The following is a 27,339-nucleotide window of genomic DNA, read 5'->3' as shown; positions in this document are numbered from 1 at the left end:
CTCTCATTGCTGGCACCCAATTCCTGGCTCGTGACATGGTGTCTAGACTTTAACTAGGTTCGATTGCTGGCCAAAACTTCAGATTGGTTACTGTGCGAGCTTTCGGTTTTCGGGGCAGTGCTCATCAGGCGCGCTGGCAATGCACGAAAATGTGCCTCAAATTTGTTTGGCAACAACAACGAAAAAGGCAACGAACAGACGTGGTTGGCAGCCCATGGAGCGTCCATTAAATTCCTGGCCGGTTCTCGCTAATGAAGTCATAAAACCGCATGACATTTTCGCTACCTCCACGCCAAGGAAAGCCCCACGAAAAGCAGATCTCACTTTTGGTTTGTCTTGTGTTGTATTGGGGCGCTGTCGTACATACAATTGTCTGGTCCAGGTCCATTCGGCTCGATCGTTCCAATATGCAAATGGACCTCCGCCCGCTGCCACCCACAGACAGAGCGACGACGACGTCGACGACGTCAGCTAACAAGAAGGAGTCGTAAGACGACGATCCATATGTCCATATGTTCATATCGTTCCAGAGATCTCTCGCTTTCGATTGGCTTTACGACGTCGTGGCTTCGGAGACACAGACATGGCATGGCATTTGGGGGGGAGGCTGTGCGGGGGAGTGCATTTGTCCAATCTGACTGCGCTTTATATTTCGGCTCAGCTTTATCTTGCCAACTGATTTTTTTCCTCCTTTTTTTTTTGTGCATTTCATTTCGTTCGCTTCGTGCAGCAAATATGCAAAAATTGTGGCAAGGCGCGGGGAAGGGGACTGCACGTCCATGGCACACGTTTCGAGGGCCTTTCGTGTCATAAATGGCATAAATATTCCAACTTGACCGGGCAACCTAAATATTTACTCCTTCAACTTCAACTGAGAAAAATTATAACAATGTACGATGCGAAACTTTCACTTTTTGGCTGAGCAGCGAAAAGATCTTGAAAATGAAATTAAATCGTTTTTCATTTTAATGTCTTGCGAGGCGTTCGCCTGAGGTTTACGGCAGGTCCGGGTTCGGGCCGATAAACTGGGGTTACCCATCAAATGCAGAACAAAAGCCAGGCCTTTAGGAAATTAATTAATCAATGACTTATTCATGGGCTCAATTTGCTGAATTGTTTTTGTGTTTTAAATAAATAGTAAAAGGCAATTAAATATTTGTTTTTATTTCATTTATTTTATTTGAAATTTTATTTTATTTGTTTTATGATTTTTTTTTTGTGATATTCTTTCTTTTTTTTCTGTTTTTAATTTGCTGAATAATTTCTGCACAATTTATTGAAATGAATCGTTTTTGTTTTGGATTTTGTGTATACAATTTGTCCATTTGTCCAGATAATTAGTTAGGCTATATGTATGCTAAATTGGAACATTTCGAGTTGCATTTAGTAGTTGAATTGGCTCGCTTGCTATTTATGAAACTGGATGTCTGTCTGCCTGTCTGTCTGTCTGTGTCATCCCATTATGGATGCTAGTTAACATTATAATTATTATAATTATTATTATGATTTTTATTGTTATGCAGTGAAAAGTGCATTTAATGAATAAATATTTAAAATACAATATTGCAGATGTGTTTTTTGTTTTTGTATTCATTTTGTTTCTAAAACTAATGCGAAATTGCATTTAAATTAAGCAAAAGATTAAATCGAATTATTACGAGTAATTTATAATCATTTTTTTTTTTTTTTTCATAGTTTTAGGCTGTTTTTTATATAATTCTAAATAGTTTGTACATAGCAACAATTTGACTTAAATGACTAGTCTTTGGTTGTTGTTGTTTTTGTTGTTGTTGATATTTTATAAACAAAACAATAACTTGAACTTTAAAGAGGAATGTTCCGTTTGCCTTTCGCATTAATACAATGCTCTACATAAATTATTTATTCTCAAGTTGAAGAAACTTTTCGCATTGAATTAATTGCTAATTAGAGCAAAAATTGCAGAATTGCAAAATAAGTACATATATGTAGTATATATGTATATGTATATATTTATATATTTACAGTATATTTACATTGTTTATTGTTTTAAGTACTTTTGTTCTTGTTGTTGTAGTTGTTGTAGTTTAAGCTTATTTGATATGCATGACATGAATTTTGTATTAGGCTTTATTGAATGCAACTGCAAATGTTAAATGTTCCTGGGATTATTACAAATACTTTAAGAGATTATAATAGGTTGACAGAAACTTGCTGGGCGCATTTAGACATTTGGCTTTCATAAAGACATTAAATGCCCAAAAGTAAGGATGGCCCACACAAAATGCTGCCAATATTTGCAAAGCTTTCGTTTTTGAGCTTAGGTTTTATACACCACTCTCTCTATCTCTCTCTCACTCTGTCGTTCTTCGGTCTTTTGCTATGGCAATACACACATACATCTATCTATATATATAAACTATTTGCTTTTGTAATCACAAAACAAGAGGAATGAAGTGAAAAGCCACAAAGTTTTGTGCCATTTGCAGCCGAGAACAAGCCAGCAAACACAGTGCCATACCAGCAGAGATACCAGTTAACACACACACACACACACACACATGCATTGACAAAAGCTTTAAACGAAAATATCTATGCAGATGGGGGGGGATGGGTGAAACAGTAGTTTTAGTATCATTTCAATTGCATTGAACGACTCATAAATACCCTGTGCCTAAACAGGACAGCATCACAGTGAAAACAAAATGTTTGTAATCCTCTTTCATATATAGCTAAATGATATATAGTTAGATTAACGTTGTCCAGCCGTATATATAGAGTACTCTAGCTAGCTCTTCTACAAAGTCCGCATAGTCTCGATAAAGTCTGTCTCTCACTCATACTCAGACTCGCTCACATATGGTATTTGAAATGCACACACACACACACACACACACACACTTACTGTAACAACGATTTAAACTTGTGGCATCATCGACACAGCAGTTGCCAGTTGCAAAAAGCTGAAAACAAAAAGCACGCCCTTTATTTGCTTTAATCTGACAAAATCCCTGTACTAATGCCGAACGGCAATAAAGGATAAAACGTGCAAGGCATGTAAAGAGCATGCTGCCACATAACCCGCCATCAGCCAGAGCCAGAGCCAGAGTAAGCCATCCCTCTCCCTCACTCCCACTCTCACACTCACTCTGTCTGCCTCTCTCTCCTGTAGGATACCAGCTCCACCTCCTCTGTCTGGGTGTCGGGTTTTTTGGTTTTGCTGGCTGCTCCGATAGTTTGCACAACGGAAGTGGAAGTGACACTAAATTCGTTTCGGTTTTCCCAATTGGAGACATAGACACTCACACACACACACACACACAGTGGCTGTCAGTCAGACACTGAAGTGAATCCTTAGCTGCTTATGGACTGGTTTGCCGGCTTCAAGCAAGAAAACAAAATAAACTTCACAAAATGTTACGTGTAATCCTTTTTATGATCTGCACCAGAATTTGTGTGCCGCATTTTAAGCAGCCCGTGTTGCCAGTGCCGATGCCAGTGGCCGTGTTGCTGCAGCATGTTGCCGTGCAACATGTCACTGCCAGATCCAGTCGCTGCTGAGGCTGCGCCGACGCTGACGCGCCCAGGCGCAGCTCTCGGCCAGCTCTCAGCTGGCGACCACCATGGTGCCGGCCTGTGGCCAGTGGCTGACGGCTTCAACTTCGGCTTCGGTGGACGCTGGCGATGACGCGACCGACGACATGGAATTGGAGCTAGTGTGCAACTGTTGTGGCTGATGGTACCCGGGCTCCTCGTATGCGGCGTCCTCCTCGCAGTCATGCGGGTAATGCGGCGGCAGGGGCGCCTGCTGCTGCTGCTGCTGCTGTTGCTGATGATGATGATGATGATGATGGTGATATGGATGGAAATAGTGTGGCTGCTGCTGCTGCTGCTGCTGTTGGCTTGGCGGCGCGCTGCCTGCCACCGATGGCGACACGGCCAGCATCGGTGCAGCTGTGGCCGCCAGCGTGGGCGGCATGGGCAGCGGCAGCGGCATGGGCATCGACATCGGCAGTGGCAGCGGATGCAGCCCGCGTATGCTGTCCGCCGGGTGTGCTGTATAAATATTGCTGCGTCTCAGATGATTGTTGTTGTTGTGGGCGCTGCTGCCGGCTATTGGGGCACCGGCACTGCTGCCCGTGCCAGCGCCATTGCTGTGGGCGCGCTTGTTGCGCGACCACCACTGCACGTGCGTGTCTGCAACAAGAGAGATGGGGGCACAGATGCACAAGACTGTGGCAACAGTTGGAGCAACAGCTGCCGCCGCCAGCTACTGCCGGCTGGCTCAATACTCACCATTGCGATTATTGGACGACTTTTTGCGCCGGCAACGCACCACGGCAATCATGATGATGGCGCCCAATAGCGCCGATAGAACCGACACTATGATCAGCGTCAGTGGCCAGCCCAGCTCGGTGGCCTTCTCTGCAAGAGCGGAACAAGCAAGGATATCCGGTTAGAAAATATTGTTGCCAATTGACAGAGCGAGAAAGAGGCAGGGATGGGGTGAGAGTGGGAGAGGGAGAGGCAGAGTTGACTCACCTATCGTGCCCTCGAACATGAACGTGCTCTTGGTGGGCATGGCCCAGGAGCATAAATCACATGTGGTTAGGCCATCGCTCAGCACGGGCTCGTCGACGAAGAAGGGCGGCCGCGGGGGCGGCGGCACAAAGCGTCCGTTCCACAGGCCCTGCTCGCTGGCATCGAAGGCCATCGGCGAGCCAAACAAATCGTCATCGTCATCGAAGATGTCGAACGTCACATCCCCAAAGCCGCCCAAATCCTCCGCCGAGCTGGCCACCAAGCTCTCAATGCGCGGCGGGCTGAACGTGGGCAGGGCGGGCGATGCGACGGATGCGACGGATGCGGCGGATGCGGATGCGGACGCAACTTGATTTACAATGTAACTAAGGCGGGCATCGTTGCCAGGCAGGAAGCTGACCATTGTTGGCGATGTCGAGCTGACACTGATGTTGGCAATTGATGGCATACTGTGTCCGGGTGGGTGGGGCACTGTCGTGGGGGTAGTTAGCCGACTCCTGATGCTTGCTCTTGCCAATCCTTTGACTGCGCTGTTGCCAGTTATCGCCTCTGTCTACTGCAGTTGTCTATTGCGCATTTTGAACGGATTTGCGTCAGCTTCACTGCAGCTCCTGCAAGAGAGAGAGAGAGAGGGAGAGAGGGGGAGAGAGAGATAAGTCCATGTTAGTCGAGCCAATTAAAGTCTTAATTGTGCTGTCAATATGAAGGCTTTCACATTTCTCATATGTTTCGGCTCAGCCTAAGCTCAGCCATTGCTCGTGCGCTAATCCTGCCCAGCCTTGGCTAGAGCCGACGCTGGCGTCATGCATCACCTGCCAGAGCCACGTCAGCAATCGTTTTTCAATGACTGTTTTCTACCTATTTCCAATTTGTTTGCCACAGCTCCGACCATGCCCACTCCGGAAGATACGCTCAGATACACGTGCAGCTCTACAGCAGCTGAGAGCCCCCAATTCCCCATCCCACAACTCATGCTGCTATCGTTGTATCTTTTCAGCTGGAAATTGAATTTTTGAACAGCACTCGATACAGCTCTTACGGCGCTGACTGCGCTACACAGCTCCCCACATCATCCATATGGCAATCGCTGCTAACGAGAATTGACAGCTTGACAGTTTGATATCAGTCTGGAAGACAGCATTAGTTACAGTTGCTGCTATTCTTCTACTGAATGGTCTGCTCGAATTTGCTTTATTAAAAAACACAAAAAGACTGATTGGGAGGGGGGAACTGAAGGGAAGCGGAGGTACAGGACTCTGACGCTGCTGTTGCCATCACTTGACTAAGCGAACTCAATTTGCGAATCGTTGTGAAACAATAATCATGATAAATTAACACTAATTTGCAAGCGACAAGTGCTGCACTTACATTCCCTGCCAGTGGCTTAGCCGGAGGGGCAAGCTCTAGTAGCAGGTATTTCAGAAGCCATTGCTAACTACGCTAATCAGCAGGTGTAAGTGTGATGCAACAACATCGTGGGATACTTTCAATTTGTGGGAAAAATATCTCCTTTAAAGTTGGCTTTAATATTTAGAGATTTTCCTGATTTTAAAGCCCAATTTAAAGACAAATTTGGTCTCATCATTGGCAGCTTTATCAAGTAAAGTTTCAGCACTGGCTTCAATGATGCCCGTGATGCGCCCCTTTCGGCAGCGACGCCTCTGTCTGGGTGAGAGCCAGTCGCTGAAGCATTCGGCACGTTTCTGGCATTAGCAGTCTGAACAGTCGCCGAACTTCAACGCCAAATGAAAAATGCAGCTCCAGGTGAGGTCTCTGCTACCAACAGAAAATACCGAAAACCAAAAAAAAAGTTACTGCTGCACTTGCCACGCCTCGTCGCACACACACTCATACTCCTATATAGTTGAGATAACTGTGTAACTATAGCAATAGATGTAGTTACATATATATATATATATATATATAGAGAGAGAGAGAGAGAGAGAGAGAAACTGGAAAAGTTTTCACGTGGCAAATGGTTAAATAATATTTGTGCCAACGGCTGCAACTGCATCCGAACTCCGTGCACCACACAAAAGGCCAAATGTGGGCCGAGGTGGTGCAGCCGGTGGCGGAATCGAGTGGACTGGAGTGGAGTGGAGTGGAGTGGAGTAAGCGATATTTAGTCATTCTCGAAAATGAGAAAACGTGATGCGCATAAATTGACGCCGAGAAAGAAAGAGAATTTCGCCGCACGCAAGCGAATACGAAATGCGAATCTTTTTGAATGAATGAACACACAGTCACACACACAGTCACACACAGCCACACACACGCACACAGTGACAGCTTGAAGTACCTGGCTGCTGTTTACTCCCAGTCGGCCGTGTGGGTGGCAGTTACTCTTCTTCTTCTTCTTCTTCTGCTGGCTGGCTCATGCAGCTCGGCTATTAATAAATTCATTTCGCTGCATGCCTCAGATAAATTGTAAAGTCACGTGAATCTCTCCACTCGGCAGTCGTTTGTTTGATTTGTCTTTGATGGCAGTCGCTGTCGAGTGGCTTTGACTTGGGCAATGTTGCGACAGCTGTCAGCTGCCAGTTGCCCCGGTTGCCCCAGCTGCCAGTTGCCTGGTTGCCTGGTTGCCTGGTTGCTGTCAAGTGCGTGGGCGTCGTCCAATGTCCAAAACGTCTTCAGTTTCAATCGTTTTGGCGGCTTCGTGCCTCAGGCGGGCTAAACCGGCTGCCAGCCAATGTTTGCCAATTGAATGGAGCCGGCACAACGCCCACCTCCACCAAACAACACAGAAAAAGAGAAATAATAATACAATGTAACAGTACATATGACAATACACAACAATAATACAAACACACACACACACACACACGCACGTGCACAACAAATATGCGTTTCATTGTTGTTGGCAGAAAAGCAATTACACATGTCCTACGATTGCCCCGCCTCGCTGCGTACGCGCTGAATATTATATTTGTATTCGTATTTAAACATACACACACACACACACACACACTCTCACATACAGCTTTTTAATTAGTGCAAATGTTTGAACATTATTTTCGCTTATACACATATTCCACATATTTTTATTTGCCCTGTGCGTAAATATAAATGGGGCCATACATATTGAAATTTAATACGATATGAAGCCAAGCGACGCAGCACACACACTCACACCCACACACCCACACACGCGAACATTCGGCCCCCTTATAACTATGCCAACATGCCAGAAAATAACTACATAAACATTCGGGCGGGGGCGATTGCCAAATGTTTACAATGCGAGTTGGCTTTTCATTCAATACAGAGAATTAACTGCGAACTGCGAACTGCAAACGGCGAATTGCGAAATGGAACAAAAATAATCATAACTGCTTCTATTTGCATTGAAGGGCCGAGCTCAACAATAAAATTAGCGGAAAAATGCCTACAAGGCCAAACGATTGAAACAGCCTGAGAGCCAATTAAAGAGACAACAGCAAATCGAATTCTATAGACAATATATATACACATACATATACACAATTGTATTGATGTCTACTCAATAGACATCTCGAAAAGTTGAAAGTTTTCTTTTCTAAACCGAAGTCAAAATCTTGTGAAAGTTAAGCAACAACAAAAGTTTGTGAACAAAGCCCTGAACAAATCATCGAGTTCAGGCGTGTTAAAAATAAACAAACAAAATATGCATACGATAAGAGTTGACGACCTGAAATGGTCTGTTAATGTTTATATTTGACTGTTTTTAGCTCAGTTTTTTGGCAAATCAAAATATTGGTTAGCCGCAGCAGACTGAATTAATTTTGGTATTTAGCCATTTTCCCACGAGTGCCTAGCGTAAACGAGAGCCATCGGATAATATTACATAATGAAGCGCCAAATTTGCGACCATCAACAAGAAATTCCAGCTAAGGATGCGTAGGCACAGGATTCCGGAGCGCAGAGTGGGTAGAGTGAGGAGGGAGAAGGGAGGAGGGAGGAGAATAGATAGCCTGACGCCCACAATCAAATTTGATTTCGCTTGCTGTCAGTTTGTCTGGCATTTTAAAGCATCGTCGAAGGATGTTCATGTTTCAGCAGTGAAACGTGCCTGGAATTTCGCCTTTGCTTCTTTCGGCTTTCGTTATTCGGTTGAGTTGTGTATTTTTTCACAGGACTTGAGTTTCTGGTCTGCGGGCAAGTCATCTACTGGAATTCCCAGGGAATAAAACAACACAGGCCAGCAAAAAGGACAGACAGTTGTTGTTGTTGTTGTTGTTACTGCTGCTGTTGCTGTTGCTGTAGGTTATGGGAGCTGGGCAGCCATAATTTGCACTAATAATGAAGCAACTGGGAAATAGAGACTCTCGGCCTGTCATGCCTGATGACTAGACCAAAAGCTCGAGTAAAAGGTCTGGACCACTCTACTGTGTAATGGCAGAGCTTTAGCGTCAAAGTAATTGAGTTAACTAGCAAAAATATAATAGCATGCCATGACATTGGGGCTGATGATAGTAAGAGAGAGAGAGAGAGCGAATGGGAGAGAGAGAGCGAGACATGATAAACAGTCAAATCCACAGACAATGACAAGTGGATTTAAGCTTTCGGATACGAATGCAGCTGAAAATTGAAAAATCTATTCAAATGCCAAAGCGATAAAACAGCCAAACTCGACCAGAAAAATAGATTTACATTAGTTATTAGCAAGACAGCGAGAGAGGGGAATGCTGCAAGAGAGAGCGAGAGAGAAAGGTCTTGAAACGAATCAAGGAACTGCCTCAAGTAGTTGCGGCTGCTGCGGCTGCTGCTGCACCGACTCGCGTGGCATTTCCAAAGCAAATTAGTTGATTTGTATGCAGCTGTGGCTGGGCATGAAAAACTAATAGAGTTGTATAACAAGTTGGACCCAGCCAGCGGATAGACTGGAAAAAGAAATCGTCTCCATGGCGGCACCACTTCGACAACTGATAAACTCAGCGTTTTATTGCCAATTCAAATTCAAATTCCGATTCCAATTCCCATTCCAATTCAAATCAATGAAGGGCTAACGAAATTTGGTTATTTATGGTTGTCGCACAGCCCATCTACAGATCGTTCAATCCGATCGAAGCGTGTAAGCATTTTCAACATATGCATAACATTGATAAACGAACCTAATGAAGCAAAAGATCAAGCCACTTGATCGCTGCCACATGACGAGGCAATAGAAACAACAGCACTATGCATCGGGCGACCCAGAGCTGAGGGCTCAGATTAGATAAGCGATTTAACTAGGCTCTAAGCCAGACATTGTCGGAAGGGAAGCCTAATAAAGTAATCAAAATGTTACTTGGTTCAAAGAAAAGAGAAGGAAAGAAAGTCTAGTTTGGACTAAACTGAGATAAGATTGCAATTCCATTTGACTGGGGGGAAACTGAAAGGAAATGATTTTCTCAGCCAACCTGATCAAATGTGATTGGATGACTTAAGCTACCAATTGGGAGAGTTTTACTTTTATAACTAGCTCCATTGTAAATTGAAATCAATTTTCATAAGCTGCAGCTTAAGTCAAAAATTCATCAAATGTGGATAAGGAATGCAGCCAACTTAAGGCTGGCTTCCAAACATATTTCGTCAAGTCTTGGGACACACACCCTCGCACACACACACACACACGCAAACAAACACAGTGCGTGTGGGAGCTGCTTGAGCTGGCTGCCTGTGTTCTCAGATTCATAATTTTCAACAAACAAATCGCTTTATAATCCCTTTTCAAACACACAAACGACAAGCGAGCTGGGGAGAGAAGACGACAGGCAGGCAGGCAGCCTGACTGACAGACGAACAGACAGACAGACAGCCACTTGGCTTCATTCTAATCCTTGGCTGTCAATAAGACATTAATGCCTCAGCTTCACACACAGCTCAACTGCTCAGGCAGTGCTGCGGGGTAGCAGCGCTTGAAAAGGATTTGGAGTTGAGGTCTTGAAATTTCGAAATCGAGTTGATGATGCCCATAGAGCCCTGTAGAAGTGGGTGATCGAGTTACAAGCGCTACGCTGCTCGCGCTTTGTTGTTCGGCCTTTGATGAGTGAAAAAGGATGCCAGGCAGTCGTTGAGAGACGAGCTACACTTGTTGAGCCACAGCTAGGACGGGGCGTGGAGGGGGATTTCAGTTTTTCTAGAAATGTCTTTCAGCAAACGAAACCACTTGAAGTTTTTTGTTTAATTTTTTATTTATTTATTTTTTTTTTCGACTACGTTTGTACTTCATATACATATTTATGACAAGTTTTATTTTTGTCGAAAATCGAATTGCGACTTGCAGCTGTTGAAGCCATACTCAAAGCAGCTAGAGCTGCTGCTTCTTAAAGCTTGTCAGAGCCTTTCCCCAGTGTCTAATGCAATTTGCTGGCGCACAAAACTCAATAAGGCAGCCAGCTGTAGGGCGAGGCAGTGTGGCAGGAGCAGCAGTTGATAGATTTGCCAGGCAGCCGCGGGCCACACACGCAGCGAGCACAAAGACCGAGATGGAGCCGGAGCTGGAGCCGGAGCTGGCAAGGGCTCGATAGCTATAGAGAGCTCTATAGCTCTGCTTCAGGTGCTCGCCGGGGCTCACCTTTTGCCTAGGCACTTTGCTTGCAATCATTTTTCTTGCACAATGGCTGGGAAGAGGCCAAGCGTAAATGGATGTGCAAAGAATGAGAGAGAAATAGGTAGACAGATACAGAGAGATAGAGTGAGAGGGACAGAGACAGGAAGAGCCACGCGCAAAGGCAGCGCTGCAGGCGCTGGAAGCTCACTGAGTCGCGGGCAGCAGGATTCGGATTCGGATTCAGAATCGGATTCGGGTCCAGGGCCTCTGCAAAGGTCCAAAGCCAATAGAAATCATCAGCGCAAAGTAATGAAAAGCAGCAGAAAGCGTAAGATAAATACGAAAATCAATATGTAGGCGTAAGCAGCAGCAGCCAGCAGCACCGCCATCAGCAGCAGCAGCCGCATCCATAAGATACAGATACATAAATACATTCGCAGCTATTGGAACAGGAAACATAAAACGAATTAATTCCACGTTGTTAGCAGAGAGCCTGCTACGCAGCAGCTCTAATCGAAAAGCAAGTGAAAACAAGGCTATCTGTCCAAACCCTGGGCGTGGGCGTGGCTGGCAGGCAAACATGTTTAGGGCGTCCAAGGCGTAACCACCTCCACCCATCCCTCCTGTAGCCAACACGACAGTCGACACAAATCTTGGCACATAAAACAATTAGCAGGCAGGCTGGCTGGAGGAGGAGCGGAGAGGCGGAGGGGGCGGCTTATGTGGATTAAAGTAGGGGGAGTGTGTGTGTGTGTGCGTGTGTGTTGAAACAAATGACAATCTTGCAGTCGAAATTAGTCTGCCATATAACACCAACACACACACACACATACACACACACACTCATTTGTTTTCTTTATTTTTGTTGTTTTTTGCATGGCGCAAGTCTAAATTTATGAATATTAAATGAGCAAAAGCCAAGCTCGGCCGAGCATAATTTATAGCACATGCAAATGCCTCATATATCAACGAGAGCGTGAACTCATAAACCAGAGAGACCAAAGAACTGACCACCGACCACTGGTCAACTGGTCAACTGGTCAACTGGCCAACTGGTTAGCTGTTCAACTGGTCAGGGGTCAGCAAGGATAACACAATGTCAAGCTGGGCCGGGCCCGAAAGACAAAAGACAAACAATTTCCAATCGCAAGCCAAATATTTTTCCATGACATTAATGGCCGACTGCCCAAAAAGCAGTCCAAATACAATTTAAGGCCCACATGTGTACATAACTATATATCAAGCGGTGTCTATATGTTCGTGTATTTTGTTATGTCAGGCAGAAAAGAGAGAGAGAGAGAAAAAACAGTGATAATAGGAGGTCACAGGGCATGCAGGGGGAGGGGAGGAGGGTGAGGCCACACGGCGCTATGTCATCGTGCTGCCTGCTTGCCTACAAAAACAATAGATTAACGCGCGTCCTGCTTTTTCCTGGGTTCAGCAGCCAAATTGCCAAAAGGTCAAACACGCCGTCGACTAATAGAGAAATTGGCCAAGCGTGTTTAAGCCAAGCGAATGGCCAGCAATACAAGCAAATGCTATCAACTCCAGAGATCTAATTAGCTGCTCAAGAGAGCATGTGAAAATCAAAATGTCTCCTATGAATATGGTACCTGAATAAAAGGCGAGAGACTTGTGACTTAACTTAAAGTCATATTCAACTGAAAATCAAAAGTAATTTCTAGTTAAAGTTAATAATTATTAGCCAGCTAAGGAAAGTTTTTAAAGCCAATTGGGCCTGGTCCATTTGTAATGCGGCCATAGAATCTCATTCAAAGGCCATAAAAACTTAAGTCGACTGACTTCAATTAAATTATAGGCAAATAAATTTATATAAATATATTTACTTGGTCTGTGCAAGCGCTTTTTAAGCTCGTAAAACAAGCAAAAGCCAACTAAATAAACCCAAAGCAGTCAACAATATTGGCTAAGAAAACGTCAACAACAACAACAAGAGAAGCAGCAGCAGCAATAGCAACAACAAAGATGATGACGATGAGGAAAATTGCCATCAACTTTAATTGAGTTGAGAAGGCAGAGCAAGGCCAGGCCAGGCAATACAAGCCAGAGGATAGAGGAGACAAATATCTATAAAGCAGGGCGGGATGGGATTGAGGAGAGTGTACAGGCGACTGGCGACTGACGACTTGAGACTGGAGACAGGAGACAGGAGACTGGTGGCTGGAGGCTGGAGACAGGAGCTAAGCTTAAGCGGAAGGAATTTTAGCAAATTAGATTGTTTTCCACTTGAGTTCGTTTTAACGCTTTCGAGTCGCGTCAGTTGGACTTTGGGAGTTGAAATTGTAGTCCAAGTTGAAGTTGGCTTTGGAGTTGTTTAGCTCTTATCTACATTGTTGTGTTGCCACCCGCAACAACAACAACAACAACAACAACAACAACGACAATCGAGAGAAGCACAATCATCAGTCAACTGCTCGCCAGAAAATTGATGATAATAATCGCACGTAGCGGGTGGATTGCACTGGATGCTGGTGGTGCGCAGTGGAGCAAACGTTTGATGGTCATGGCCAGGCCGGCACGCTAATGCCACGCCAGACCTAGATGATGGCCCAACCGCCTCCTGCTGATGCGCAGCAGCTGTTGCCAAACACCTTGTGTCAGCGCATCATTAAAGTGGCCGCCAAATGACATTCTCGGTGGTGCGCTGATTGAGCACTGGGCGGGGAGCAGGCAGCAAGGAGCAGCCAGTCGAGTCCCCAAACTCCACACGGGCTGCGCTCGCTCTTTCTTCCTCTTCTTCTTTTTTTTTTTTATCACAACAGCGACAAAAAATGACGCGAATTTATCTCTATTACAGTTAGCTGGTGTTGCTGCTGCTCCTGCTGCCATGCCACGCCCCCACTACACAAACGCGCCCATCATTTGTATTGTTGACATGTTGTGGGGGCGTGGCAGGCGGACAGGCGGGCAGACAGCCATGTGATACGGCTGATACGCATTCGAGTCGACAGCTGAGCGGCTGAAGCTAAGCGCGTTGGACTATTTTCCGGCTAAAATGATTGATGGCCAAGCCAATGCTCCACTTTAAAGTGGCCAAAACAGAGCAGGGCAGGGCAGAGCAGATGAACAAAAAATTATACATTAAATAACGGCACAAATAGCGAAGCAAACAAAGTAATGGAAATAGCAATAGATAAATCAAGGGCAAATACTTGAAGCTTACTTGCAGAATTCATGAGAATTGATAGATTAACCAGAGAAGTCTTAAGCAATATAAAGAGGGAGAGAGAGGGAGAGAGAGGGAGAGAGAGAGCTGTTAGCCAGTTCAAAGTTTTCCCATAATATAGTTAATTAACATTAAAGAAAAAGCAACTCTTAAATGCTTCATAACTTTCGAAAATTCTCCCGCTCTTCGTCTCTCTCTCACACACACACACATTCCTGTCGTCTGCTGATGATGAATCAACATAAACAATTTTCCCGAAATGTAAATATCATAAAAGATTGTTAACATTAACTGTCTAATTTGTTGTCATTTCGGCAGTCGGCGTCACGTTTAAGAGCTTCTTCAGTAGACAGCGGACAGCGGACAGCGGATAGCGCTGGACAGCTCAGATAGCAGCAATAAGGCGGCAAACGCCTGCAGCGATTCTGTCGCCGTCGCGAACTCCGCTCGAGCTGAAGACGATGAACACAGCTAACAACTGGCAGTGGAAACGTGTTTGGGCGACCCGCACGCTAATAACTCGCTTTTGACGTTGGGTTTGCTTAAATTAATGACAGCCGAAATCATTTTAGCCAACTTAAATCACATAAAGAAGGGGGGAAAAAAACTAAATGCCTAGGTAGCTCGTTCGGGGCGAGGGCAAATGCCAGCCAGCCAGCCAGACACTTAAATTTTGGACAAACATTAATAAGCTGTGGGCTTTTAAGAGTTCTTTCTCTCTCTCTCTCTCTTTCTCACTCTCTCTTCATCTCTCCATCCAGCACATTGCATGCATAATTTGCTGTCCAACGGTTTCCACTAAAAGTTTTCACGAGTGACGAGAGCGTTAGGAGAAAGAGCTACTACTATGACTACTCCAACAATAACAACAACAACAACAACAACAGCAACAAGAACCACGGCTACTGCCAGAGTCTCTGCGCTGTGTCGACTTTTAGATGCTTTTTGCAGGCTGGCCATGAGAATGAATTTGAAATGGAGACGACATGAAAAACCTTTTATCTAAAAGTGCGCCACTCTCTGGAACCGAAAAGATGTCTGTATTAGCCAGCCGAGTGCAACTGGAAAGGGAGCCCAAGCGAAGAGCGACCAAAAAGCCAACCACTAAAACACTCGGCGGCTCAATAATTTGTGGTTGCATTCGGAAACAAATAGCAGTTAGAGGAAAGAGAGAAAAGAACTCAAAAATGAAAAACAAGAACAATGAAAGAACCAAAAAAAACAAAAAGGAAAAGAAAAACGTATACAATCTCCACGTCAAGTATTTGTTGCTCTGGCCAGCCGCTAATTTAGTTACTAGCGCCCCGCACTGCCTCAGCTGCCTCACCTGGCCGTGGCCTGATCATCATGTACCTGCGGTTAGAGTTGACCAGGCCAGCAACCGACTGCAGTTAACTGTTTCTGTGTCTGATGGAAAATGTGTAGAGCAGAGACGCCGCCGCTGATGATGATGGCTAATTAGTTGAGCAGCACCCGCTGCCACGCCCCTCCGCCCTTACTCTAGTTTGGCCGAACAAAATATCCTCATGTCTTAATAGCTCCACACTTACACGGATTGTCCCATTGTTGGCCGAAAATTACAGCACATTAAATACCAAATGAATTTACGAGAAAAAGACAGGTATACATATATATGTTGTGTGTATGTATGTTTTTTATATAAAAACGATTCTTCTTTGCTCACGTGCAACCGCAATTTAATTGCTCTAATAAAAGTTGAACTATTTTTAATGCTAACGTGCACACATTTGGCTGGCAATCTACATTAATCAGCATCGGAAAAAGTTCGGCAGACAAAAACCCACAAATGGCCAACAACTATATATATATGTATATGTATGTGTATGTATGTAGTCTGTTTATTATATATATCTGCGTCTCTTTGCTTTACGTTAATTACAAAATGTTCGTTTGTGGTTTTTGGGGTTTGTTACAGAGACAAAAACAAAAAAACAAAAAAATCACAATAGAGTAATATAGAACTAGTAGATACCCTAAGAGCAGACCACATCTACTATAGCTGCCTAGCAGATACCCTGTAAAGCTGAGCATGACGGCGCACTTAATACTTCCTTACGTCTCTTCCGTTTGCTGGGCTTATACGATTAGCAGATACCCTAAGACTGGCTAGAGCTACATCAGCCACTCTACCTCATAGCTGCTTCATTAGCAATAAGAACTTTCACGAAACACTCTTTCATAGCAGATACCCTAATACACCCTTAAGATATACCCTGTAATCTGCATCAGTCACCCAGCATCATAACTGCTGTCAGTGCTTATAAAAACTTTATTGAAATACTTCTTTACGACTCATCCGGAGCATATACGATTAGCAGATGCCCTAAACTTTATCTGCACTCCTTTATAACTTAACTTAACTTTGCTCAACACTTTTTTACGACTATTCCATTTGCTGGCAGCTGGCAGCACACCTGATTCGCAATTCAGCCTCGCTACGTTATATATGGCCTGCCGCATTTCCCAAGCATTTCCACATTATTTTTGGCAACCGCAAATTCGGAACCCTAAACGAATTTCCAAATATGCAAAGCATATAGCATTTCCTCCCACTCCCCTCTCGCCTTTCACGGTTTGCACCTGTCTGAAATTAAATGCCAACACCTAGCCACAGCCCCGCCTCCCCGACACACACACGCACACACACATGCAGACGTGTGTCTATTTGTTTTAATTTTAAACAAGCAGTTTTGGGGCCCCAGCGCCTAAGCCGCAAAGTCGCAAAGTTTCAACCATGCCATAGGACACGCTGGCAGGTCCGAGTCGGAGTTGGAGTCGGAGTCGGAGTCGGAGACCAAGCTGGAGCTGGGGCAGGAGTGGCAAAGCCAAAAAGCAGCCTTTGGCAAATGATGCGTGAAATTCAATACAGTAGCTCGGTCTTTGGCAGGGGCAGGGGCAGGGGCAGGGGGTGCGGCTTGCCTTAGTTTGGACTCGGATTTTTGGGTTTTTGCTATTCCGTTTAGTGTAAACACAAAACCACAGAAAGCATTAAGCGACTTGCTGGCAGGATCAAATGTGAGTGTGTGCAGGAATTAACTCAAGGATACCAACACACACACACGCACACACAAGACGAGGAGATAGGAAACGTCGAAGGGGCTGTCAGACTAAGTGTTTCTTGAGTTTGTCTGTTTGTTTTTCGCTTCCCTCGATGTGTGAAAAGGCATCAAATGGCGTTAAAAATGTTTAAGTACAAACACACACACGCACGCACACACACACACACACACACAGTGATACACACTCTTGGCGAAATGTTAGCTGAGGGTTGCGGGTTTCGCTTCTTACATTTTTTTTGGACTCAGGCTCAATTTCTGTTTCTGGCTCTGCATTCGAGTGCGAGTTTGGTTCTGCGAGTGCCTCGCGGTCTTTCTGCCGCTCGACCGGGCCATATAAATTCCATTGATTGTCGCCAGCCGTTTTGTATGACAAGCTGCCGTTCTTGTTGTTGTTGTCTGTGCCTTTTGTATTGCTGTTGTTGTTGTTGTTGTTGCGTCTGTTGTATGACTTCTGTGCCTGCCACGCCTTGGCCTGCCTTGCCACTCACCTGCCAGCGAGTGTCGCATCGCCCGCATGTCACATAAACCGCAGCAATAGCAGCGCTGCCCCATACCCACATCCCCCCACCCGCCTCACTGCCATCCCTCTGCTGTTTAAGTGAAGTGTGAAGCGGAAACCAAACAAAAGCCGCCTAAGACAAGCTGCAGGTAGAGAGACAGACACAAGCACAACAGCAGCCCTCCCCTCCCCTCAGCTCAGCTCGGCTCGGCTCGACTCGGTTCGGCTCGTCTCAGTTCAGCTCGGCTCAGCTCAGCTTCAGCTTCAGCTCAATTCCACTTCCTCCAGCTCCGAGTCCGACTCCTGCACCAGCTGCCGCCGCCGTCGCCTGCCTTTGGCATAAGCAAATTTTAATATGCATATACAATGACATTCCGCAGTTTCTTCTTCGGCGATGGCAATTCTCTCGCACTGCGGCTGCTGCTGCTGAGGCGCTTGCTTTTCTCACTCGGCTGTTGTTTTGTTTGCATTGTCATAAAACAAAAAGCGAACAAGAAAAATCTCAGCGGAAAAGAGCTGCAAATACTCACAGAGCTTTGGTCTTTTGTCCAGCCAAATAGGTACCTTTTCACACCTCCGCCCTGTTTGTGTTTTCATCTCTCTCGGCTCTACTTTTTTTTTCTCACACACAACTTTTTACGCTCCACAAACTATGCCAAAAAAAAACCAAAAAAAAGAAAGAAGAGGCAGCAGACATTTTCGGTGTCCGACAGACAGCCCTCCAACGGCCCTTTATTTGAGTTGTCGCTGCTTACTTAACAACTTGTCGCCTAGTGCCTCCCCCAATCACCCGTCCCCTCACACCACTGCACTCTCCGCATACGAAAAAACTGCTGCCATGTCCTTTGGGCAAAAGCATAAAAAGTTGACACGGGCCGCAGTTTGCTTCACTTTTTTCTTTATTTTATATTTTTATATATTTTTCCCCTCTCTCTCTCTCTCTCTCTTCCTCTCTCTTTGGCCTTTTTTGCATAACTGGCTACAAATTTCTTTGCTGCCAAGTTTTGTAAGCGAACACGTTGGCAGCGGAGGCGTCTGAGAGGAGCAGGAGTCGGAGTAGGTGTCCACTAGGGCCTGTCGTGAGGGAAACTAATTTTTAGACACGCGCTGAACGTTTTACACTTTTTTTATGCCTTTGTTGTTTACTGAATGACTTGCAAAATGTGTTAAAGGTTTGCAAATTTTGGTGGTGGCAAAAAAATGCAAAGAGAAGCTGAGCTGGACAGGTAAAAAAAAAAGTATATATATATATATATAATGAATTTTTAAATAAATTGTAAGTGAAGTGGAGTGATGCAGGACATGCAAAGTGTGTTTAGGGCATATCGAAAAGGGAAGTTTACATAAATTTAACAAATATTTAGTTGAGGGAGAGAGAAGGATAGACCAATAAGCTACTCTAAAAATAAGAACCCTAAAAAAAATTTTTAATATTTATTTAATCACACTTCAGCGTGTTCTTTCCATATAATCTCGTTTTTGCACACAAAAAAGGAGTTTTTTTAAAATCAGAGAGCCAACTTGGTGGGCAACATGAAACGCATGCATGTTATCCTTTTTGGCCGAGCGAGGCAAAGAGCAGGAACAAAAATACCAATCTCCTTTTAGCTGTTCAACAAAAACTTTCACTTTGTTGTCGAACGGACGGACGAACGAACGATCAACGCCAGAAGTTTCGTTTAGCACAGGCAACAATAACGAAATAATAATAATAATAAAAAAAAAAGAGAGGAGAGCAGAGAAAAGTTCTAAAAGTTCCTGTATTAAGTCCATTTAACCCGCCATTGAACTTTACGCCTCAACAGCCACCTAATGCAACAAAAAAGTGCAGAAAAAGGGGCAAGGTGGAAAATCTACCCGAAACCAACAAAAAAAAACTAACAAGTTCTTAAAAACTTGCCACAGGCAGAAACAAAGTAAATGAGAGAGAGACAAAAGAGAGAGAGAGGGAGACAAGAAGGCGGAAGACAAGCAAATGGACAAGAATGGAAAATGAAATGGAAAACTTTGTGCCAACAATTTTGTCAAGAAAAAAAAAAACGAATTCAATAAAATAACGCTTTCGTCTGAGCAACTAAGGAAAACTAACAAAACTAAAAAAAAATAAAAGAAGTAGTAGAAGAAGACGTAAACTTTTCCTGACTGTGGACAATTTTCATGAAATTTGCCAGAGCCACGCCTCCCCCGGCACCGGCGCACCGAGCACGGCCTTAAACTTTAACAATAGCAGTTGGCGCGTGTGTCTCGCCGTACGGAGGAAAACCTCAAAAGTATTTCAAACGGGCCAACAGAACGTGGCCAGAGCTTCGAGCACACTATTTGTACTTAAAACAGATCCATATATTGTTGTTGTTGTGTGTGTGAGCGTGTGTGTGTGAGTGTTCCAGCGTTTATAGTGCTTACAGTTAGATAGATAAACATTTTAGCCAAAAGAGTTGCAGCAGCAGGCGAACGTCTGTAAGGAACAAAGATTGGAATTGTAGCTGGGGTAAGGGGGCTGGGGGCAGGAGCTGGGTGGCTGCCACATTGTGTGTGACTCGCTGCGGATGCATAATATGCCAGGGAAAAGAAAGAAAATAGCGCCACTGCCGGGCAGAGCAATGCAGCATATGCTCCAATATGCAGCAGCAGCAGCACGAGCAGGAACGTAGTCAAGGGGGATCCGCTTGCGATGATAGACATAGCTCATTATATATCGTATTAGCGTAAGTTCATGTTAAAGAGAGCATTCGAACCCACCCGATCCCTTTTCGCTGGCGCCACTGTGCGCAACGCACAACTAACTATTATCACAAGATAAATGCCAGTGCCTCGCATAACTAAGACTTAGCCAGAGACAACGAGGATGCTGCAGCTGCAGCTGCTGCGGAACATAACTGCTAAGCCGACAGACAGCCAGACAGCCAGAGAGACAGGGAGCCAGAGAACCAGGCAGGATAAGGCCATGTTTGAACAGAAAGGAGGAAAAACTGGCAGGAGGAAAAACTAGCAGCAAAAGGGGGGCAGCAGCAGGAGCAGCAACCTGCATTGATAGTGGCATCTGCTGCACGCTGAAGCCTTTTCGCCAAGCTGAGCGAGGCGAAGCCATAACGCCGCCTTGGCATTTTAATAGAGCAAATTTCAGTGAGCAAAAATGCGTGGAGAGTGCAGAGTGGAGAGCTCTACCAGCTACTGCTAGCCCATCAAGGCCCGCCCCTTGCCTGGTAATAAAACTTCCAAATGAAGTTTGGGAAACTTTTTAAATGCCTCGCCAAGGCGTGCCATATGCCGGCAAAGCTTTGCGGGAGTAAGAATTAATTTTTAGCCAAAGCAAACATTGTAGAGAAAACAAAATATATGTATGTATGTGTGTATGTGTGTATGTGTAGGAGACACAGCAGCCACTGCAACAGTTTTAATATAAACCGAAACGTTTTAAGCCACAAATTCTGATGCCAAAATGATTCGCTTCGAGTGGAGCAGCCCGAGCAGCCCGAGCAGCTGCTACTGGCCCCGACTAGAGCAGAAATTATTTATTTAACTTATTAACAAAAACTCAATTCAGCTGGTAAGCCGAGCCACAGACCGAATTTCTGAGAATCTATTGCAGAGCAGCGAAACAGAATTTACTATGAAATTTTCAACTTGTCTGTCTGTCTGTCTGACTGCCGGGCGATTTTTAATGGCGTTTGCTAAGTATTTCGATGAGGCGGAATGGGCGTGGCTCTACGCACTTGTTATGCGGCAAACAAGAAAGCCGTAGGAGGCACCAAAATGATGATGATGACGCCTACAACGTGGCACACGCCCACAAAAGAACGCCCCCACACCCACACCCACACCCACACAACCACACACCCACACAAACGGCCGGGCGCAGCATCTTCAGTTTCATCCGAATGCTAAATGGCCCCAAAGGACCTTGCGCGCAGTATAAGGACGCAGCTCGGCCAGCTTTTTGCAAATTTACGATTATGATTATTACAAGTCAACGTTTTTTTCTTCAGCTTCAGCTTCGCTGAGGGTTGGCCAACAGAGCGTGTGTGTGTGTGTGTGTGTAGGTGGGTGGTTGGCTTGTGCTTGTGTGTAGGTGTGTATTCACAGTTTGGCATTTGGACAGCTGCTCCGGGAAAGAAGTGCAAAGAATGCGTCAAAGTATTTTAGCACTTTAGCAGTGTGGGGCGCTTCGAGGGCCAGGGGAGGGTGGTTCGCAGAATCCACAGGGCTAACAAAATGTACAACAAAACTTGGGCAAAAGTTATTACAACTCTAGGCACTGATGGAGGCGGGGTATGCGCTATGTCTTACCGCATCTTGGCGGTAAGAGGCATTGACCTCCAGCAGGAGCAGAAGCAGCATCAGCAGGAGCTTGTAGCCCTTGGAAATCCGCAAATTCCATGGGGCATAATAAACGTAAGATAAAAGTCAAAAAGGGACAAAAATTATATAATAAACTGTACGCCAAGTGAAATTATTGTATTTTGTTTCATGCAGACAGACAGACAAAGAGTGAGACAGAGAGAGAGTGAGAGGGAGAGGGGGAGCTGGAGTTGTTCTTCAATTTGATGTAACTACAATAAAAATTTTGATGAGCTGCAGTTGCTGTGTCGACGGCTTATAAATTTAATACCCTTCCAGAAGGATAATAAGACTTGAGCTTTAAATATGACGGAAAATATCAAATTGAATAACATAATAAACGAAATGAGATTTAAGCAAAGTAATTAGATTTAAGCAAAGCTGAGACTAGTTAAAGAGTTTTCTTTTTTCCTCTTTCTCTTAATATATCAAAATGCCTCTGCTTCTCAAGCTGTTGCTCTAGTTCTAACTCTTCTTCTGTAACTCTCCTGCCGCGGCTCATATTTCAAAAGAGCAACTCCGACGGGCTGGCTGGCTGTGTAGGGTATTCAATAACTGTCATGCTTTAGTCAAATGCTTAAACCAAAAACTTTGTTATGCGAGACATTTTACATTTTGATATCGTGCTGCCACTCGCACAACAACAACAACAACAAAAGTTTTTTGGTGGCCCGGGCCAGGGGCTGGGCTTTGGACACACCTACACACACACACTCACACACACACTCACACACACACTTACACGCGCACACACATAAATAAAAGGTATAACAATAACTCAGCCAAGCTGCAGAGCGCGTTGCTCTTGCTTATCAAGTTGGGCGCATCGAATGCTGTACAACAGAAAGAACAACAACAACAACAACAACAATAATAACAAGAGAATGTGTGTATACAATAAGGAAGAAGAAGAAGCAGATGATGAAAAAATACCAAAACAGTAAAATACCAAATCATAAAAGCATGACGATGAGCAATTTACAAAAGCCAAATACTGCCGCAGAATGAGATTCAAATCAAGAATCAAGAACGTGCGCCAGTTGAGAACCTTCAGCCTTTGCCTCGATTTAGGTAACTACAGTTGATATAGTCGGTAAATATATATGTACATATATATGTGCACCTATATGTATATTTGAGGTGCGTTTGTAAAAACAACAACTTAATGATTAATGATGCGCCTGCTTTTGTTCGCTTAGGCCGCATTTCTCCCTCTCTCTCTCTCTCTCTCTCTCTTCAGTTTCAATTGAGAATTAAGAATTGAGAATTTGAGAAATCGAGAATTGAATTTGTTTGGGGTTTCTCCCTTTCAACTTGAGCTTTGATTGCTCGCGCACTTGTGTTTGGGTTCCCTAATTTTCCAGCCGCTTTCTAAGCGTAATCACTTTGTCATTGCCATCATTTTTCAGCATCAATTGTTGCAGCCGGGCCACATAAATTCACTTTTCACAGAGACACCCAGGCACACAGACACATGGACTGTCTAATGGAATTGAGAGATAGAGACAGAGAGACGGACAGATAGTTGGGACAGACCGTAAGCCCAGCCAAGTTGTCTGCATTTGCCCTTTTGGGCGCATCGCCCTGTCAGACTGAATTGTCCAAGTCCAAGTGCAACATATGGACATATAACGAGTCGATAGGTCTCGTCTCGGCTCGTCTCTTGTCTCAGTTGTCTGTTGTCTCTTGTGTCTTGTGTCTCTTTCTAGTTTTGAAGTGGACTTCCCTGGAATTGGCTTTGAAATGCCACAGTCAAAGCTGCGCCAGCCCAGTCGAGTCAGACAGTGAGACAGTGAAACAGTCAGCCAGTCAGCGAGTCAGCCTTTCATCTGCCGCCAAGCAGATACAACAGATGCAGCCCCACAGCATCTGCCAAACTGAAACATAGAACAAAAGATCAAAGCTGAGAGCTGAGCGAACTCGCTTTCGTCTCTCTAACAAGCCCCAACTGATGCTCGTTTGCTTATTGCTGTGCATAATCGCAAATGTTACGCTAAATGCATTGCATCGATCCGTGATCCATCTCCGAGCCCTAATGGGAGCGTGCAACGAATTGTGGTAGGCAAATGTCTAGCTGCAACTTAGCGCCTAGTTATGAAGGCAGCCTGCCCCGCTGCCTCACTGCCTGGCTGCCTGGCTGCCTGCCTGCCTCTGACAGCGAATTGATTGAGATACAACAGTAATGCCCTCTCCCTCACACTTGCCCTTCCTCTCTCACTCACTCACTCACTCAATGTACTCTTTGTACGCCTTGGCATCCTGTGGCGAGCTTGATGGAAACTCTTTAAAAAGAAATTAAGCCAGGAATATAAATGAAGATGAAGATGTTTAAATCGAGAAGGGGCGTGGCATAATAAGGGCTAATAATATTGAGCCTTGAGTTTTTTGAGGATGTTAATTAACTTTGAGTCATGAATTATATGATATGAATTATATAATTAGGATAGAGGCTTTATGTGGAAATGAAGTAACTTTTACCTATATATAATTATAGATAATATAAATCTTGATCCAAATATAAGTACTGAAAATTCTACAAGTGAATATTACACTATTTCATATTTAACTATCATATATTTCCCATATATCCCTATGTATTCATATTGCAATACATATAATACTGCCTATACCAATGCCATTCTACATCCAACTTAAGTTTTTGATATCAAACTAGTCTGATGGTAAATCTGCATATAAGAAAACTCACATCCATTTACAGACTTCCAGTGAATCTCTCACTGCAATAATACGCTCAATTACCTCTTTAATCTATTTATAGAGCCCCCTTGGTATAACTAGTGCCTGCTAGAAACTTGGCTGCACTTTTAATAACAGTACTTGCAGCAAGTCTATAAAACTTACCTAGTTGTTGCTCTCGCAGTTGTTGTTGTTGTTGCTGTTGCTGTTGCCTGTCCGACTTGGCCAATTAGACTGTTTTGCCCCGTGTGTTTTTTTGTTTGTTTATTTTACCAATTGGAATGTTCACCTGCTGACGCGTTGTTGATTCGTCCTTTCTTTCTTTCGAACTTGTTGTAAACGTAATCCCAAGACTTGGCTTAGTGTTTGCAAGGATAACGGTAATTAAACCGCAGCCAGGCCCGTACAAGGGGTCGCCATTGCATGCTTAGCACAAAATCGTCTTCTTCTTTCTGCTGTTGTTGTTGCCGTTGTTGGTTGTTTCTAGTTACTGTTGTTGTTGTTGTTGTTGTTGGTTGTCGTTAGGTTATTGGCCGCGCCGCTTAGGTTGACACTTTTCAAACTTTTTCTTTTGGTTAGTTAAACAACTTTTTTGCCAGCACTTGGCAAAGACACTCGCACACACACACACACACACACACAGGCATGCACATACACCTGCATACACATATATAGATGCACTTCCAGTATGCGCTAATTTTTTGCTGCTTTGCTTGCTTTACACTTTTTGCTTGGTCCGCGTTGTAAATCTTTGCGCGTTGTTGTTGTTGTTGCTGCTGTTGTTGTTGTTTTAAAGAAATTCTTTTGCTCAATGGCAAAATGTTTGGACGACGTCTTCGTCGGCTGTTTTTTTTTTCTTTTTTGTGTTTTTTTTTTTTTTTTTTTTGCCGGATCTGACTCTGCGAGTCGCTCCTCACCTGGCGCTCTGGCTCGGTGGCTGCGGCTCTTCCGCAGAAACAAGCTTCCAAGCAGGTTGCAATGTTGCAAGCAGGATAGAAGGGGCGCGCCTGCTGTGGGGTTTGGGGAGCAACCAACGAGAGAGAGAGAGAGAGATATATAGAGAAGGGGGGCGGGGCAGCTGCGTCGGCGACGGTGGTTACAGCTACAATCTGCAATCTGTTTGTGGCATTAAATCAGTGAACCAAGACGCGCAGCCAGATTTGTTTATGCGGCCTTTCAACGTTTGCCAACCAGCCAGCCAGTCAGCCAGCCTTGCAGCCTTGCAGCTTTGCAACTTGGCTCGTTGCAAGCGATGCAAATTTGTACAACAAATCAGCACTTACAGCTCAATTAACGCGAATTTCGGCACACAGACACACGCACTGCCACTGAGATCGCTATGGATCACCAATAATTTGAGAGGATTTACAGGGTATTTATTTAAGCACACTCACACACAGAAACACTGAAACCGAAGCACTTGAATGGCTTGAAATATAAAGCTAATCGCAGTTGTTGTTGTTATTTACTTTTCGATTTATTTATTTATGTTGCTGTTGTGGCTGTTGTTGTTGTTATTGCTGTTGAGCGTACGCGCGCCGCTGTTGTGGGTCGCTACGTTCCGAACCGGTTATAAGAATTGCCTTAATTCGTGTTATATTGTCCGGCTTTCAGTACCGCACGCCTCGACGATTCAGAGTGAACAGAACAAGTTGCGAGTTCGAGCCGCGACTGCGGCGTCGACGCATCACTTGGCCGGCCACTCAATGGAGATACGTTGGCCATATCTAGCTGTAGGCCTCTGTGGCCGACCGCCAACATCCAACTCGAACATGTTGCAAGCACCGGCGGAACGTTTCGGCAATGAAACACTCAAGCAGCCGTTCGTTCGTTCGTTCGCCTGCTTTGAGCATTTCTTTGAGCATTTCTTTGAGCATTTCGTTGATGTGTGTGTGTGTCTGTGTGAGTGAGTCCAATCGGATGGGCAACTGGCGGCATCTCGGTCAGGTGTTAGAGCCGTGACCGCTGAGGCTGCCGCTGCTGCTGCTGCCACTGCAGTTGCTGCCGCGTCTAATTGTGAATGATTTATGTGGGTCGCAATTCTTTTGGCCTCCAGAAGAAAGTGAGCTGCAACGAACTTTCGGCCAAATTGAAATGAATCTGAAGAGAGATGCAGACGAAGGAATGCCGCTAACGCATCCTTGTAGGTCATTGGCTTGGTCAAGAACAAAGGCTGGGCAGCATGACTCAGCTGACTATGACTCTATGGGCAAGTGGGCAAGTCTGGCGAGTCGCGTAGGCGTCCACCGGGAGCTGCCAGCTGGAGTGCACCTGCTCGCTGCTATGCAAAGTTTGCCGACTCTCTCAGCTGGCCCGCCATAGAATATTCAATGCGAAGAGCTCGTTTCGTTTCATCTGGTCTAATGTGCAAAGTTGATAGTTGGCGGTGCTCAAACCGCAGGCGAGCATTGTGGCCAAAGGTGGGGCATTAAGGTGCATTAAGTTGCAGGCTTATAAATGCATAAACGACTCCATTAAAAAGTCCTCAACAGCAACGGCTAAA

General features: G+C 44.8%; 1 protein-coding gene across 1 annotated transcript; it reads right to left on the bottom strand.

Annotated features, from left to right (window-relative positions):
- Nucleotides 1-1,790: 1,790 nt before the first annotated feature.
- Nucleotides 1,791-26,493, bottom strand: LOC6582236 (dual specificity tyrosine-phosphorylation-regulated kinase 1A). Its single transcript, XM_002007904.4, has 4 exons — nt 25,002-26,493; nt 4,522-5,132; nt 4,276-4,404; nt 1,791-4,176 (listed from the first exon to the last, which is right to left on the bottom strand). The coding sequence occupies exons 2-4, from the start codon at nt 4,967-4,969 to the stop codon at nt 3,587-3,589; spliced, it is 1,167 nt and encodes a 388-aa protein (XP_002007940.1). The 5' UTR covers nt 4,970-5,132; nt 25,002-26,493; the 3' UTR covers nt 1,791-3,586.
- Nucleotides 26,494-27,339: the final 846 nt, after the last annotated feature.

The sequence above is a fragment of the Drosophila mojavensis genome, unplaced genomic scaffold (genome assembly GCF_018153725.1).
Source record: "Drosophila mojavensis isolate 15081-1352.22 unplaced genomic scaffold, ASM1815372v1 contig_74, whole genome shotgun sequence".
NCBI classification, from domain to species: domain Eukaryota; kingdom Metazoa; phylum Arthropoda; class Insecta; order Diptera; family Drosophilidae; genus Drosophila; species Drosophila mojavensis.
This window is presented reverse-complemented; position numbering and strand designations above follow the sequence as displayed.

Excerpts from the sequence above, each read along its gene's own strand:
- LOC6582236 (XM_002007904.4), bottom strand. The coding sequence starts at position 4,969 with ATGCCATCAATTGCCAACATCAGTGTCAGCTCGACATCGCCAACAATG. Across the intron at positions 4,405-4,521 it reads CATGTTCGAGGGCACGATAG|AGAAGGCCACCGAGCTGGGC; the intron begins GTGAGTCAACTC and ends CCGCTCTTGCAG. Across the intron at positions 4,177-4,275 it reads GTCGTCCAATAATCGCAATG|ACACGCACGTGCAGTGGTGG; the intron begins GTGAGTATTGAG and ends CTCTTGTTGCAG.